This window comes from Bombus pyrosoma, linkage group LG16 (genome assembly GCF_014825855.1).
Source record: "Bombus pyrosoma isolate SC7728 linkage group LG16, ASM1482585v1, whole genome shotgun sequence".
In the NCBI taxonomy this organism is placed as follows: Eukaryota; Metazoa; Arthropoda; class Insecta; order Hymenoptera; family Apidae; genus Bombus; species Bombus pyrosoma.
This window is the reverse complement of record NC_057785.1, coordinates 2,444,593-2,457,478: the sequence shown is the minus strand read 5'-3', so window position 1 is coordinate 2,457,478 and position 12,886 is coordinate 2,444,593. Positions and strand designations below refer to the sequence as shown.

General features: G+C 46.0%; 1 protein-coding gene across 2 annotated transcripts in view; it reads right to left on the bottom strand.

Moving 5' to 3' along the window:
• LOC122576196 (GATA-binding factor C-like) overlaps positions 1–12,886 on the bottom strand; it is an 88,497-nt gene that overhangs the window by 59,860 nt on the left and 15,751 nt on the right. For both annotated transcript variants that reach the window (XM_043746116.1, XM_043746117.1), the window contains exon 3: positions 4,582–5,823. In XM_043746116.1, coding sequence (XP_043602051.1) covers positions 4,582–5,823 — 1,242 coding nt within the window. The remainder of the gene's footprint in view (positions 1–4,581; positions 5,824–12,886) is intronic.

Genomic DNA, 12,886 nt, shown 5'->3' with positions numbered 1-12,886 from the left:
ACTACTCGAGATTGTTTTAATTGCGATCGCTGATCGTTAACGTCTCGGTATCGCGTCCGAGAAAACGATGTTTACGAGAAAGAGGCGGATTGTTTCGACGAAAAGACGAGTTCGACCGGGAGAACGAGACCGATGGAAGCCGTGCCACTTTTGCCATAAACGGATGAATTATGATCCAGGACGAGGAAACCGGCGTTCCGTCACGAATTTGGCCCGGCGACTCTTGTTGCTGCTGCTGCTTCTTCTTCTTCTTCTTCTTCTTCTTCTTCTTCTTCTTCTTCTTCTTCCTCTTCTCCTTCGCAATTCCGATTTCGAACGATGCGAAAATGGTTGCGGATGAAACGTTGTCGTCTAAACTTTCGAATCGCCAGGCCTACGAAGATCTTTTTTACGAAAACGACGCTCGAATTAAAGAGCATGAAACGTTGCGAGGAGAAAAGCCACGGAATATGAGCTGGCTCGTTAATTGCAATTTTCACTTGTGGCAAAAACACGCGTCTTCGTTAACGATTAATTAATAAAAGCATCCGCGGCAGAGAAATCTCTTTACGGCTATTAGCCGACAGAAACATTCTAACGAAGATGAAAATTATACCGCGTCGCGTGTATTTCGAGACTCGTAACTCTCGCGAATTAGAAATGCTAAATTTTTACTTTCGACTCGATAGGCGCGGCGTGACGCGGTTCTTTCGCGCAAAAGCTGTCCGTTCTCCTCGCAGACAGCCTTCGCGCCACAACAACTCGTCAAAACGAAGAATTTTTACATTTTCCTTTTTTCTTTTTCCAATTACCGAAACCATACAACTATAACGTATACGGGGTGTTTCATAACAACCGAGCGATATTTCAGCAACGGATACAGCGTTCAAGAACGATAAAAAAAAGCCTTCCAATCGACGCCGTTTGATCTTGTTTACGAGATATACTTGCGTAACGAGTTTGGCGTTCTATCATTTCGTATCTGATTACCTTCGTACTCAAATTTACTTCCTTGCGTCTCAATGCGCGCGTACGTTGCATATTTCCTCGTGGGCGTACTCGAAGTCTCTCGTATAATCCACACCTCTTCAAGTTCTTGGAACACGCGGCCATAAAATTGGACGAGGATTTCGACAAATTTAAGAAATATCTGGCTGTATCGAAGGAGTCGCGCATCGATAGCGGGACACCCGTTCCAAAGCAAGAGAATCGTTTGCAGCATATCTGAAGACAAATTAGATACGAAACGATGGAACAGAAAATTCGCTGCATCTCGTAAACGAGATCGAAGAAACGCAAGTGGATACGAGCTATGTTCTTGTCGCTTTTAGACACCGCAACGATTACTCGAACATTGATCGTTTATTAGAAAACACCCTGTATAAATTATATTCCTTGTAATTAATACGGTTGGAATTCTAGCGATATAAAAGAGCGTTTGGATACATTTGGTCGTAGCTTTGTACGAGATCCACGGATTTGTCTGGCTTCGCCGTCATCGAGGCTGGCACGCTGTGCGTTGTGTGTGTCGTAAGTCGATTTAATTAGCGGACTTCCACGCCGCGAAGTCGGGCCATTGTTCCCGGAATTAGGATTTTTACCACGCCGCGCCGTCCTCGCCGCAGACCGGCTATTATTACCGCAATCAACGTATCCGGCATTTTTCAACCGTTTCATTCCCATTCCCGTTCCCCTTCGCCCCTTTCTACCTCCCCTTCGATCGCCAGCGACGACCCAGATTTCCGTTTTGCCCGATTTTCCTGCCGCTTTCCGACTGGCCGCCCTTTAGTTTTCCGTCAAACGGCTCGAATATCCGCGGCACAGTTTCTCCGAATCGAAGAATTGGCCGTTGAGTTGATCGGTCGAACGCTTCGTTGCAACGTGGCGCAGAGAAAAATCGTGCGAGAAAGCACGGCAAAAACGTTGGTCCGCAGACTCTTTTCGAGAGGGAGATTTTTGCCAGTGACAAAACCAAAAAACGAGTAGCATGTAGCCACACCACATCGAGATAGAGAGATACATAGAAAAAAAAAAAAACAGGTACGTGTGTGCTGATTCGCCCGCGCGTGTGTGTCTTACACCTGTGTGTATTTATAAAAAATATATATATATATAATAGAACTATACAGAGAGAAAGGCACGGAGAAAGGAATGCGCCGAGTCGAGTCGCCTGCAAGCGGACGCTCGAGCGTCTCCGACGCCTCGAAAAAAATAAGAGCAACAGTAACGTCTCGATAATTGCCCACCGTGGTGTACATACTTGATAAATGTCCGGTCGTCATCTGCATCGCTAGACCAGCTTCTCCCAAGAGTTTCCTTTGACGCAGCGCGAATCTCGTCCGCTGACCAGCGTAATCCGATCCGAATTTAAACGTCAGCGTGACAATACTAACGCAATAACGAGACTCTTTTACCTGTGACGTTTTTCTTCAATTAAACCTTGACTAACCAGTTTGCCAGACTTTTCTGATTAAAACGACACCAAACACGGTATAGTTTAAATCGCGTTTAACGACGGAAAATAAGTTAACGTCATTAAATATGGAAATACGCTGCGATCGATATCGCGTTGCTAAGAGATCAACGTATATGACAAGATTGAAAATCTTTCGTCATCGAAGTTAATATTGTCTCGCCGATATCGTTCGTTTTCCAAAGCCAATCCTCGGGTCTCTTCCTTTTTCACTCGCGCTGTCCTCTTTCTCGTTCCATGGAAAATGGCATCCGTAGCTTCGGAAACAATTCCACGATCCGATAATTGCTCGGCGCTTGTGTCCATTTTCGGACAATTATCGAGAGACATTACCGTTCACCGTCTGCGGTAGCATAGACGTTGTTCAAAAAAATAAACGAGATTCTCATACGTTTGGAATCAGAGACGTCTAGGCGTTGCCGTTCTCGGTGTCCCACCCTGTGCATCCACGTTCGTCATAAAAATCAATCAGGTGTGGTGCTGTTCACGCTCGACGTCTCGCGGGTGCCACTCAAAAAACACATCGGTGAGGCAAAAATACAAAAATACACGTCGGTGTGTCTCCCTCTCGCCGACAACACTCAGCTCGTTTCGATAAAAAAACAAAGAGAAAATATATATATATAGAGAGAGAGAGAGACGTGTTGGTCGTTCGTATCAACGAACCGTAAGCGAAAGACGACCGCCACCAAAAGCTCGTTCGGGGATGAAAAAACGGAACGAAATTGAAAAATAAAAAAGAAAAAAAAGAAAGACGACTCGAGGTTTCTCTCCTTGGAAAAAGAAATGGTGTTCTTCGTGCCTCGCTATATTCTAGGAACGAGTGCTCGAGGAATATCGATTGGCGCGAGGAACGCCGTGCAGGCGAACCTCGAGTCGATAAATAAAACCAAGGAAAAAGTACCCGGTGTGACAAAAGTGAAAGCAAACGAAGGATATTGGAACTGAAAGCGAAAAACCGCGCGAATCCCGGTGCTTCGAGTGCTTGCGGATAGTCGAGTACACCGGGGTTCGTGCGTGCAAGCAAAATTAAGGAAACCAAAAGCGTTAACGTGAAACCAAAGGAAAGAAAAAGTGAAACGGGGTGCGGCCGTTTCGGTGGGAACGAGGCTCGTCCGATCACGAACTGGCCATTCTACTGCGTGGAACTTGCTACGTTGCACGCGCAGCAGGGAAAAAGTCCAAGACCAGAAACGACAGCACTCGCACCGACAGCCTCGTCTCCGTAAGTACGTTGGTACTCGCGCAGCTACCAAGATAACCGAAAGAAAGACGATCGAGGTAGATACTCTGTTCTCTATCGCTCACTGTCACGCGTTGCTATGTTATTCTACTTGTATACGTTGCCACTTTCGGCCAATACGCGTGCTCACACTGCCGGCCATTAGTATCAGGTACCTACAGTGGCTACAAAACATATTGGCACGCACACGCCTGTGGTTTACGACGAAGCGCATTTTGTCAGCTTGCGCAGTTCCGTTTCATATGCTTCGATATAGCTGACTAATTGTGAATAATACGTACAACGATAATAAATAATACGTTGTAATAAATACCACGGTGTACAAACACCTTCCGCGTAAATGGTTATGTAAATGCTACGATACAATGCTGTGCCGCTACTTTTTGTGGCCACCGTCGAACAATTCCAAGGAATTTTACCTCGCTTAGCATTTTACGTTACAAGACGCGGCTCATACGAATGCAATAGATTCACAATGGTATTACTAGAAAGCAAAATCCATTGAGAGCGAGTAATTTATGCCGAATAGCGATGATCCTAAACGGTCGGTCGATCGTCGCCGACAGTGTAGTACTTTTGCGATTAGACTGCGTGCAGTAACGCGTCGGTGAATCGTAAATCTGGTCAAACGATACAATAGCGATGGCCTATGAGACATAATCCATCAGACCGACGTGTGGCTATGTCATGTTCTTAGTTCTCTATCGTGGTCTGGAAGCGCGGCTTGGATCTTCCGAAATCTGGCTAGAAACTTGCGGAGACTAGGCGGTTGGGTTTTGAAAACCGAGGAATTCCGAAAATCAAGGAGAACCCAAAGGATAAGAAAAGAAAACCGAAAGAAAGAAAAGAGAAAGTAAGAGGGAAAGGTGGTAGGCGTGCCGCTTACCGGCGGACGTCCTCGACTTGTTCCTGGGCTTTTGCTGCTGCTGCTGCTGCGCGGAAGGCGAGCTCGGCGTGTTGGCGTGCGCGTGACCGACCAACAACTTCGAGTCGACGTTAACGCCGGCCACGCCGGTCGCGTTGCCGGCCCCGGCTGCGGCGGCGTGATGACCGAAAATACCGGAAACCGCGGTCCCGTTGTGCGGGTTGTGGGACGAAGACGAAGAAGACGACGAGGAGGCGCCGTGATGATGGTGATGGTGATGGTGGTGGGTGGTACTAGGATACTGCAGGTGCTGGTACATGTTATACGCGCTGGTTGCCGGGTCGTACTGGGATCCGGAGGTGGCATGGTGGGTGTTGGAGGCAGCCGCGGCCGCGGCTGCGGCGGCGGCGGCGGCAGCGGCCGCGTAACTGTCCCTACACGACGGTGAACTCGCACCACCGCCACCACCGCCACCACCGCCCGCCGCCACGTTGTTCCCCTGATACGCAGCCTCTTGTTGCTGTTGTTGCTGTTGCTGCTGCTGCTGTTGCTGTTGCGTGGTGCTCGCCTGTTGGCTGCCGGACACGCTGCCCGACTGGTTATTACCTTCTCGTTGCTTCACCTGACCGGTCGCTCCGCCGTTCGTCCCGTTCCCAGCGTTTCCTGTGTTCGTCGTCCCGTTGTGTTGCTGATGCGGCGGCGATGGTGCTCCGTGATGGTGGCCTAGCATCACGCTCGGTTTTACGTCGCAGGAGCTCGCACCCCCTGCACCCAGCGCGTCCTGATGGTGCATGAACACGCCCATCGCCGCCGCGTGGGCCACCGCCGCCTGATACTCGCTGCTCGCTCCGCCACCTAACCCTGACAGAGGATTGCTCGTGTTGTTGTTGTTGTTTGCGCTACTGGTGTTGTTGTTATTGTTGTTGGTAGTGCTGGAGGTGGTGCTGGCGGTGATGCTGTCGGGGGTGGCGTCCTTCGGCGGCGTCGGCGGGAAGGAAAACAGATGGTGGCCAGCCCCGGCACCGCCGTGACTCGACAGGCTGCCGGTGGTCGGCGGCAGGGACGAGCCCAGGGGGCTCTGCGGTTTATCGTCGCTGACCGCGCCGCCGCCGCTCGAGCCTGTCGTCGTCGGGAATCCCCAGGGCGTCTTCGAGGTGTCCGCCCCGCTGCCCGATAGCCACGGATGCAGCACGGAACTGTGGAAGTGCGGCCGACAGACCTGGCTCACCGGTCCGCTCGTCACGCCGCTGCTCGACATCCTTGCTGAAAGAACGCACGCAAACGGATTGGTTAAACGACTCTTCGCTCTTTTCCTTCTCAATCTTCTATGTACAGGCAGCCTATCTACATAGATCTAAGCTGTGCCTCGTACGAAACACCGCAGATATCTCGACGAGAAAAGAAAAGAATCGACGATACCTCGCACGATATCTCGTTGGGAGCAAAACACGATCGTATTCGCGTTCCAGTTTCAACCGCAAACTCATCGTTGCACGAGGTCGATCTACTATCAAACGCGCCAATTGCACGCCTAAAGACAGAGACGGTCGCGACGCGACGTGCTCCACGAGTCTCGTAACGACGCGATCGTTTGCTGCGCCCGAGAGAAGAACCTGATTCGTGCGTGCGCGGAATGATCGGCTTTTACGTCGATCGTAAAGGCGGCTAATTGCCGAGGATATCTTAATTACGCGCGCAAAGCCCGCTCTCGCTTGACACGCGCGCTATCATCGCTTCTCCCCCTTTTTTCCACCCTCTAACGTACGCCATCGTGCATTCACCCTTATATTCCGTGCATCCTTATACCAGAAAGAGAGAGAGAGAGAGAGAGAGAGAAGATTGACTCCGCCTCTGGCTAGGTATAATTAGACGTTCATTAACGATTTCAACGTTGCAACGTTGCCTATCCAGGATTCGCGTTTCCTCCAACCATTGCCTCCGCCCGGTTCCGCGAAAAGGAATCGTTTCGTGCAAATTCGTGACTCGGGCGCAAGCCTGCTTACGTCGGGTGCAAGTTGCACGAACACGATCGATATATCGAATGGTTCTTGCCGGCGTTGCTCCGCCACCTCGGCGGCATACGCTGATAACGAGCGAATGTTTTGCCAAACTCCACCCCGTTGCACCCCTTAGCGCAGCTGAATTACGACCGTTAATTCGAGCTTCGAGTCGACGTCACGCTCCGTATTCCTCGCTGAACTTACGACTCTACCTGTGGCCTTACGGTTCTCGTAGCCGCCACTTGGTCGTCAGAAATTTTGTCGTCCGACAGAAGGGAAGTGGGCCGAAATCATCGAGAATCGGCAGAGATCGTATCGAGATGATCGTTTTAGTTGGGAACGAACGACGAGTTGAAGATGCACGTGGTTCTGCTGTGGAAAGTCGTCTAAATTTAGGAGCATGAAACGTAATATCAAGGGGGAGAGCACGGGACGAGCAGCTGCAGCGTCATGCAATTAATCGAATGCAGCGATGCCCCGCCTGTAATTGGATCTCGTGCATTAGATGGAAAGTAAACAAGAGAGCAAGATTTCGGTGAAAGCTCGCGATCGCCGATTTTGCAAAATACCTCGCGCCACATTCTTCGTTGCTGTTCGTCAATATCTGCACCTTTGTATTCGGTACTTTGTTTTACGCATTTCCCATGTCGCCTCGCCATTTCTGAGTTATTTTTCGAGAAGAAATCGACAGATGTTGATATTAACCCTTTGCACTCTGAATTTTGTTTCAATTTCGCTGCCAGCAACCCCCAACGCTTTTAAGTGTTTTATTTGAAATTTACTTCAACTCGAAAATGAGACAATTTTAAGTAAATAAATAAAGAAAGAAATTCACTTAAATACCAGTTTTATTCTATCGTTGTATTTTGTAATTTTCAAGTGTACGATATATCCTGAAACAATTTCCAGGATGCAATGATTAACCCTTTGCACTGCGAATTTCATTTCAATTTCGTTACCAGCAACCCCCAACGCTTTTAAGTGTTTTATTTGAAGTTTACTTCAACTAAAAAATAAGACAGTTTTAAGTAAATAAAGGAAGAAACAAATTCACTTAAATACCAGTTTTATTCTATCGTTGAATTTTGTAATTTTCAAGTGTACGATGTATCCTGAAACAATTTCCAGGATGCAATCCTGCTTTTCCTTCGCACGTACATATAATTAACCCTTTGCACCGCGAATTTTATTTCAATTTCCTTACCAGCAGGTTTTAATCGTTTCATTTGAAATTTACTTCAACTAAAAAATAAGACAATTTTAAATAAATAAATAAAGAAAGAAATTCTCTCAAATACCAGTTTTATTCTATCGTTGTATTTTGTAATTTTTAAGTGTACGATATATCCTGAAAGAATTTCCAGGATGCAATGATTAACCCTTTGCACTGCGAATTTCATTTCAATTTCGTTACCAGCAACCCCCAACGCTTTTAAGTGTTTTATTTGAAATTTACTTCAACTAAAAAATGAAACAATTTTAAGTAAATAAAGGAAGAAACAAATTCACTTAAATAATAGTTTTATTCTATCGTTATATTTTGTAATTTTTAAGTGTACGATATATCCTGAAACAATTTCCAGGATGCAATCCTGCTTTTCTAGGACATCTATCGATTTGGACATGAAAGGATGTCGAGTGGGACTCGACAAAGGAGCTCCACAGATAAAAACTGATATCGAGTCGCACTCGACATAGGAGTGCAAAGGGTTAATTATCATAAAGGCAGGTAAGCGAAGAGGTGCCTATAGGAGAGACACGAAGGTATGCAAACGATACAAGAAGCTCTCAGCTGATTTTATCTGCCTTTTTTCCACCGTGCAATCCATTTGATACGTTCGCTTGTCGTAAAGTCCGATTCTGTACCTTTCAACGCATTTCTGTGCCTTTTCACAGCAGAAAAGCAGAAAGCAGAGCGATGCAGACGTTCAGATAATTTTACTCTACGTAGCGACACATCTCTAGATATAGTTTCATCAACGTTGTTTGTTAATCAACATCAATTACAAAAGTCGTACAAAAATAACAACGAGATCGTGGAACGACGCGATAAATTCACGAAAGAAACTAAACCGGCAAGATCAGCAAATGAGTGTCCGGATACGTGTAATTTAATGATATCGTTATTTTTTTAATGATAATTAAAGAAGAAAGACTTTCTATTTATTAACAATTGATTTAAACGTGAAGCCTAATATTGTCCCTTTCAGACTTAATTCAAATAAATCGACATTTTAAACTAAAATACCTATTTAGAAAGCCTAGGAAGAAATAATTTTGTGTATAAATTCTTCAGATGAAACGATTAATTTACGATGCAAAATGGTTGAAATTGGTGCTGTGGTTTTTAAGATATTTCCTGTCAAATTGACGGGTCCCGTAAACCTAGTGTTAAACATTCCACGCGTAAATCATTATAATTCATGATGAAAATGTTGCTGCAGAAATACGTCGATGTCTGCAGCAGCTGGAAGAACGGGAAATCGGAAATCCGTCATTTTCACGGGTTAATTTTTGCAACGTGGCGGATGGAACGAGGGACAGAAGCCAGTTCGCACTTCCTTCGGTAAAAACTTTCGCGCTAAGGGATATTTATCATGCCGCTGCCTCTCCTTTCTCCGCGAGACGTTCGCTCTTTTTCGCTCGTTTGCGCGCCGGTCCTCTCCGCTTTTTGCGGCCGCCATCTCGCAAGCTGCCGCGTCTCTCGTTATCCCCGAGACATTCTCATTCACGTTCACGCTCGCTTCTCCTCCACCCACGGCCGAGCGTAAGTTTTTCTGTGGGGCGAGCGATCGACGCGTGAATTTCACCGGCAACGAGATTGGCAAACGTCGCGACGCCGGGAAAAGAAGAAAAAGGCGAAGAGGTCTCGTTAAGGCAGTCGCGAGGAGCTGCTTAGGCGTCGATTCCCAAGGCGGTCGTTCGGAAACAGGTCGCTTCTAATATGGCGCCGCTTTTCCACCTCGCACGGTGCCTTTTTTCCTTTTTCCCGATGCCCAACTTGCACGCGTTATTCGCGTTATGCTAACGAATTTTTTCGCCGAACTGCAACGAAGAACCTCCCATGGGGCTGACACTCGAATGTCGGAGAAGAGCGTCGGGAAAAGCAAGGAAAACGCGTGGAAAGTGAACAAGCGAAACCTGCGATACTGGAAACTACGTACAGACACGGAAACCGAAGAAGATAGTCCGGGAAGCTGCAAGGTCGGACGCCATCGGCTACACGAAAACGGTAAAACGTAGAATAGAGAGACAAGTGCATGGTGAAATAGGATAGACGTAAGATATAGCTAAGCCATCGTCAATCGGACAAAAGCGTAAAACACAACGAGCCAGAGGCAGTCGCTGAGAAGACCGAAAACCCAGGAAAAACCCCAGCGTGAGGCAGAATATCCGTTTGGGTTCCGGGGGTCTTTGAAGAAACAGGCTCGAAAAATTCTGAACAGCGCGGTAACGTTAATCGATTAATCGTCTTAATCGATTGCGAAGAGCAACAAGCGACGCGATAACATTCGTCATATTTCATACTTTGTCAAATACGTCTACATTATTAAATATGCGTGCTATTATTTTATGAATATTCCAAGTTTTCTTCGATAAAAATTACTGACAAGATAACAATGAAATACAAAATACCACGAGTCGTCAGCGTGCAAATGTACTGGGCACTTTTCCACGCCAAATGTAAAGAGCGCGATAAACGGACATAGTCCGCTAGAGGAATCGTCGGTTAAGCTAAGCTGGCAAATCCGCACCTTAGACACCCGCACCTTAGGGATAGAAGAATTGCTATCGGAGCTAATGGGCGACAGGATACACCGGCGAGAGAACGTCGGTGCGTCGGTGGATTTGCGATGGCGGTGGATCTTTTTAAAACTCTTTTGAAAAGCACGAAATGGCAGGAATAATGGAAAAGGGGAAAAGAACGTGGTTCGTTCGTCTCTCGGTGGAAACCTGTTTTCGCGGAAGGAATTCGACGTCCTCGAACGACGCGACGTACGTTCTCGACTAGAGCCGTGGCTACTGCTACACGATCGGTCGGCGATAAAGCGGCCAGATCTACGCGCAATCTAGATCGGATCCATTAATCGCTTACTCGATCGCGACGACTCCTCGCCAGACTACGCCCACGCGCGTTGAAAATATTCGATGCAATAAGTCACACCGGTCGCGATACGACATTCCGGCTGTTAATATGATAATTGACTCGTCGGCTGAATATCTAGCAACCGGATCGGCATAGCTCGCCGCTGTGTTCCTTTCGATTCGAGCAGACGAATTTGCGTGCGATTGTTGCTGGCCCTCGAGCGCACTTTTCCACAGCTCGTTTCCTACGTGGCATAGATGCGCACCTATAGATGCGAATATCGCGCACTATGCGCATACTAATTCGAACCGAGATTAATTAGAACGATCACGCCTGCCTCTTTTCCAGACTTTCGCTCCTAATTCCGACGTTTCCGCGTACAGAACGCGCATAACTATAGCTGGTCACGTGGAAACTATCGATAAGTATACCTGGACTAAAGATGTTTAATTTAATTCAAACGATTCGGCCAATCGTCATGTTGATAAATCTGTAAATTTATTTAGTAGGATAATATTCGATATTCATGTTACAAGATGATTATTCGCGCTGTTTGAGAATTTTGTAGTAAATTCACGTCGGCAATAAACAGCTTGCAATTTCTGTACACTTTTTCAACTAACGTCGATTTCAAGTTCGATGAATCACGACAGTCGTGCGAGTCGTTGCAGTGTTAATGAAATTGCAAAACGTGTTATATAACGCGTGCGATGTGTGCATAAGAGTTTTCCGTAGTTTTAAGCAGATACTTTTATACAGCGCTGATTTTCTCATCTTCTCATCTCGTACGCGTCACGTACGTAGATCATATCTATCGGGTTGGCAACTAAGTGATTGCCAACTAATGACAAAACCCGCAATCACTTAGTTGCCAAACTAATAGATACGGTTAATAACATTCATAGAAATAAATAGCTCGTGTTAATTGCTATAAATAAGCAAGCGATAATCGAAAGTGGATAACATTGGTTGCACGGAAATATCTAAATTCAGCGAATATGAACGTATTTGTTGAATGCCGAGATCTTGGAATAAGTGGAATACTTATGTGTTTCCAACCACGTTCCGCAAGTTCTTGCAGATTCGATCAAGTGTCGGCTATTTATCAAAGATAAATACGGAACTTGATCGATACCGCACGTTTTACTTGCAATTCAGAGCAGCAGTTAATATCGCGGTTATGGCAAGAAGCGAGGAATTAGCAGCAGAGGAAGATTCTTCTAACGAAGAGTCGCGAACCTATCTGATAGAAATATTGTTAAGCTTTTATCTTGTAATAGATAGAGAGAAAGGGAGAGAGAGAGAGAGGAAATACGTGGATGAAGACGAAGCTATTTCTACCGAAACCAGTGAAAACGACTGGTCTTTCAAAAGTACCTAATAATGGAATCTTTTTACACGCCAAAGAAGAGTCACCAAAATACTTAGAAGGGAGGATGAGGTGGAAAGACAGAAAGATATTAGCGAGATTCTGATGTGGAAACGAGACCAAAGCAAGGGAATACTGGAAAGAGGAGGGAGGAAAAAGATGCAGGCTATGTAAAAGGAAAGAGGAAGACCTGACACGTGTAATGGAAGAATGCGAAATAACGGGAGGACCACAGGACGCAGAAAAGATACTAAACGAGACTGGAGAAGGACTGGCAGAACTAAAAACAATAATAGAGAAGAGAAGGGCGATACAAGACGGGGAGGAACGACAATAAGGAAGCGCAGCAAGGAGGCAAAAGCCCAAAAGTTGCCATAGTTTTGCAGACAGAATAATTAAGGGAGTACAATATAATAGAGTGGATAAGAGGGGAGGTAGATAAATAAGAAGCGAAATAGGTGAACGAGATGTAAAACCTAAAGCTCGTCCAAAACCGAAAGGTACGGACTAAGCGATAATAAATAATATTTTTATATTTATTGATTTATTGCTTTCTTACAGAAGCAATTCCACGTTGTGTGGTACATTTTTGCTATTATTAATCCATCTGGGATCTCTAAACGAGGGTTGGCATATTTATAAAATTGTAGAACCAGTCATTTTAACTGCTGTGGTATTTCTATCGTTAGCATCTAGCGATCGATCTGGAATTTTCCTGATAACTGATATCGTCATATCGAATGATACGCGGTAAAAATTTGAAAAATTATGGCAAATTGTAGAAACGAGGAAACTGGTTAATTGGGGTTCGATAAACAGACTGCAGCACCCTTTTACACTTTGGCAAGTACCAGACATTTTGACTGCTAT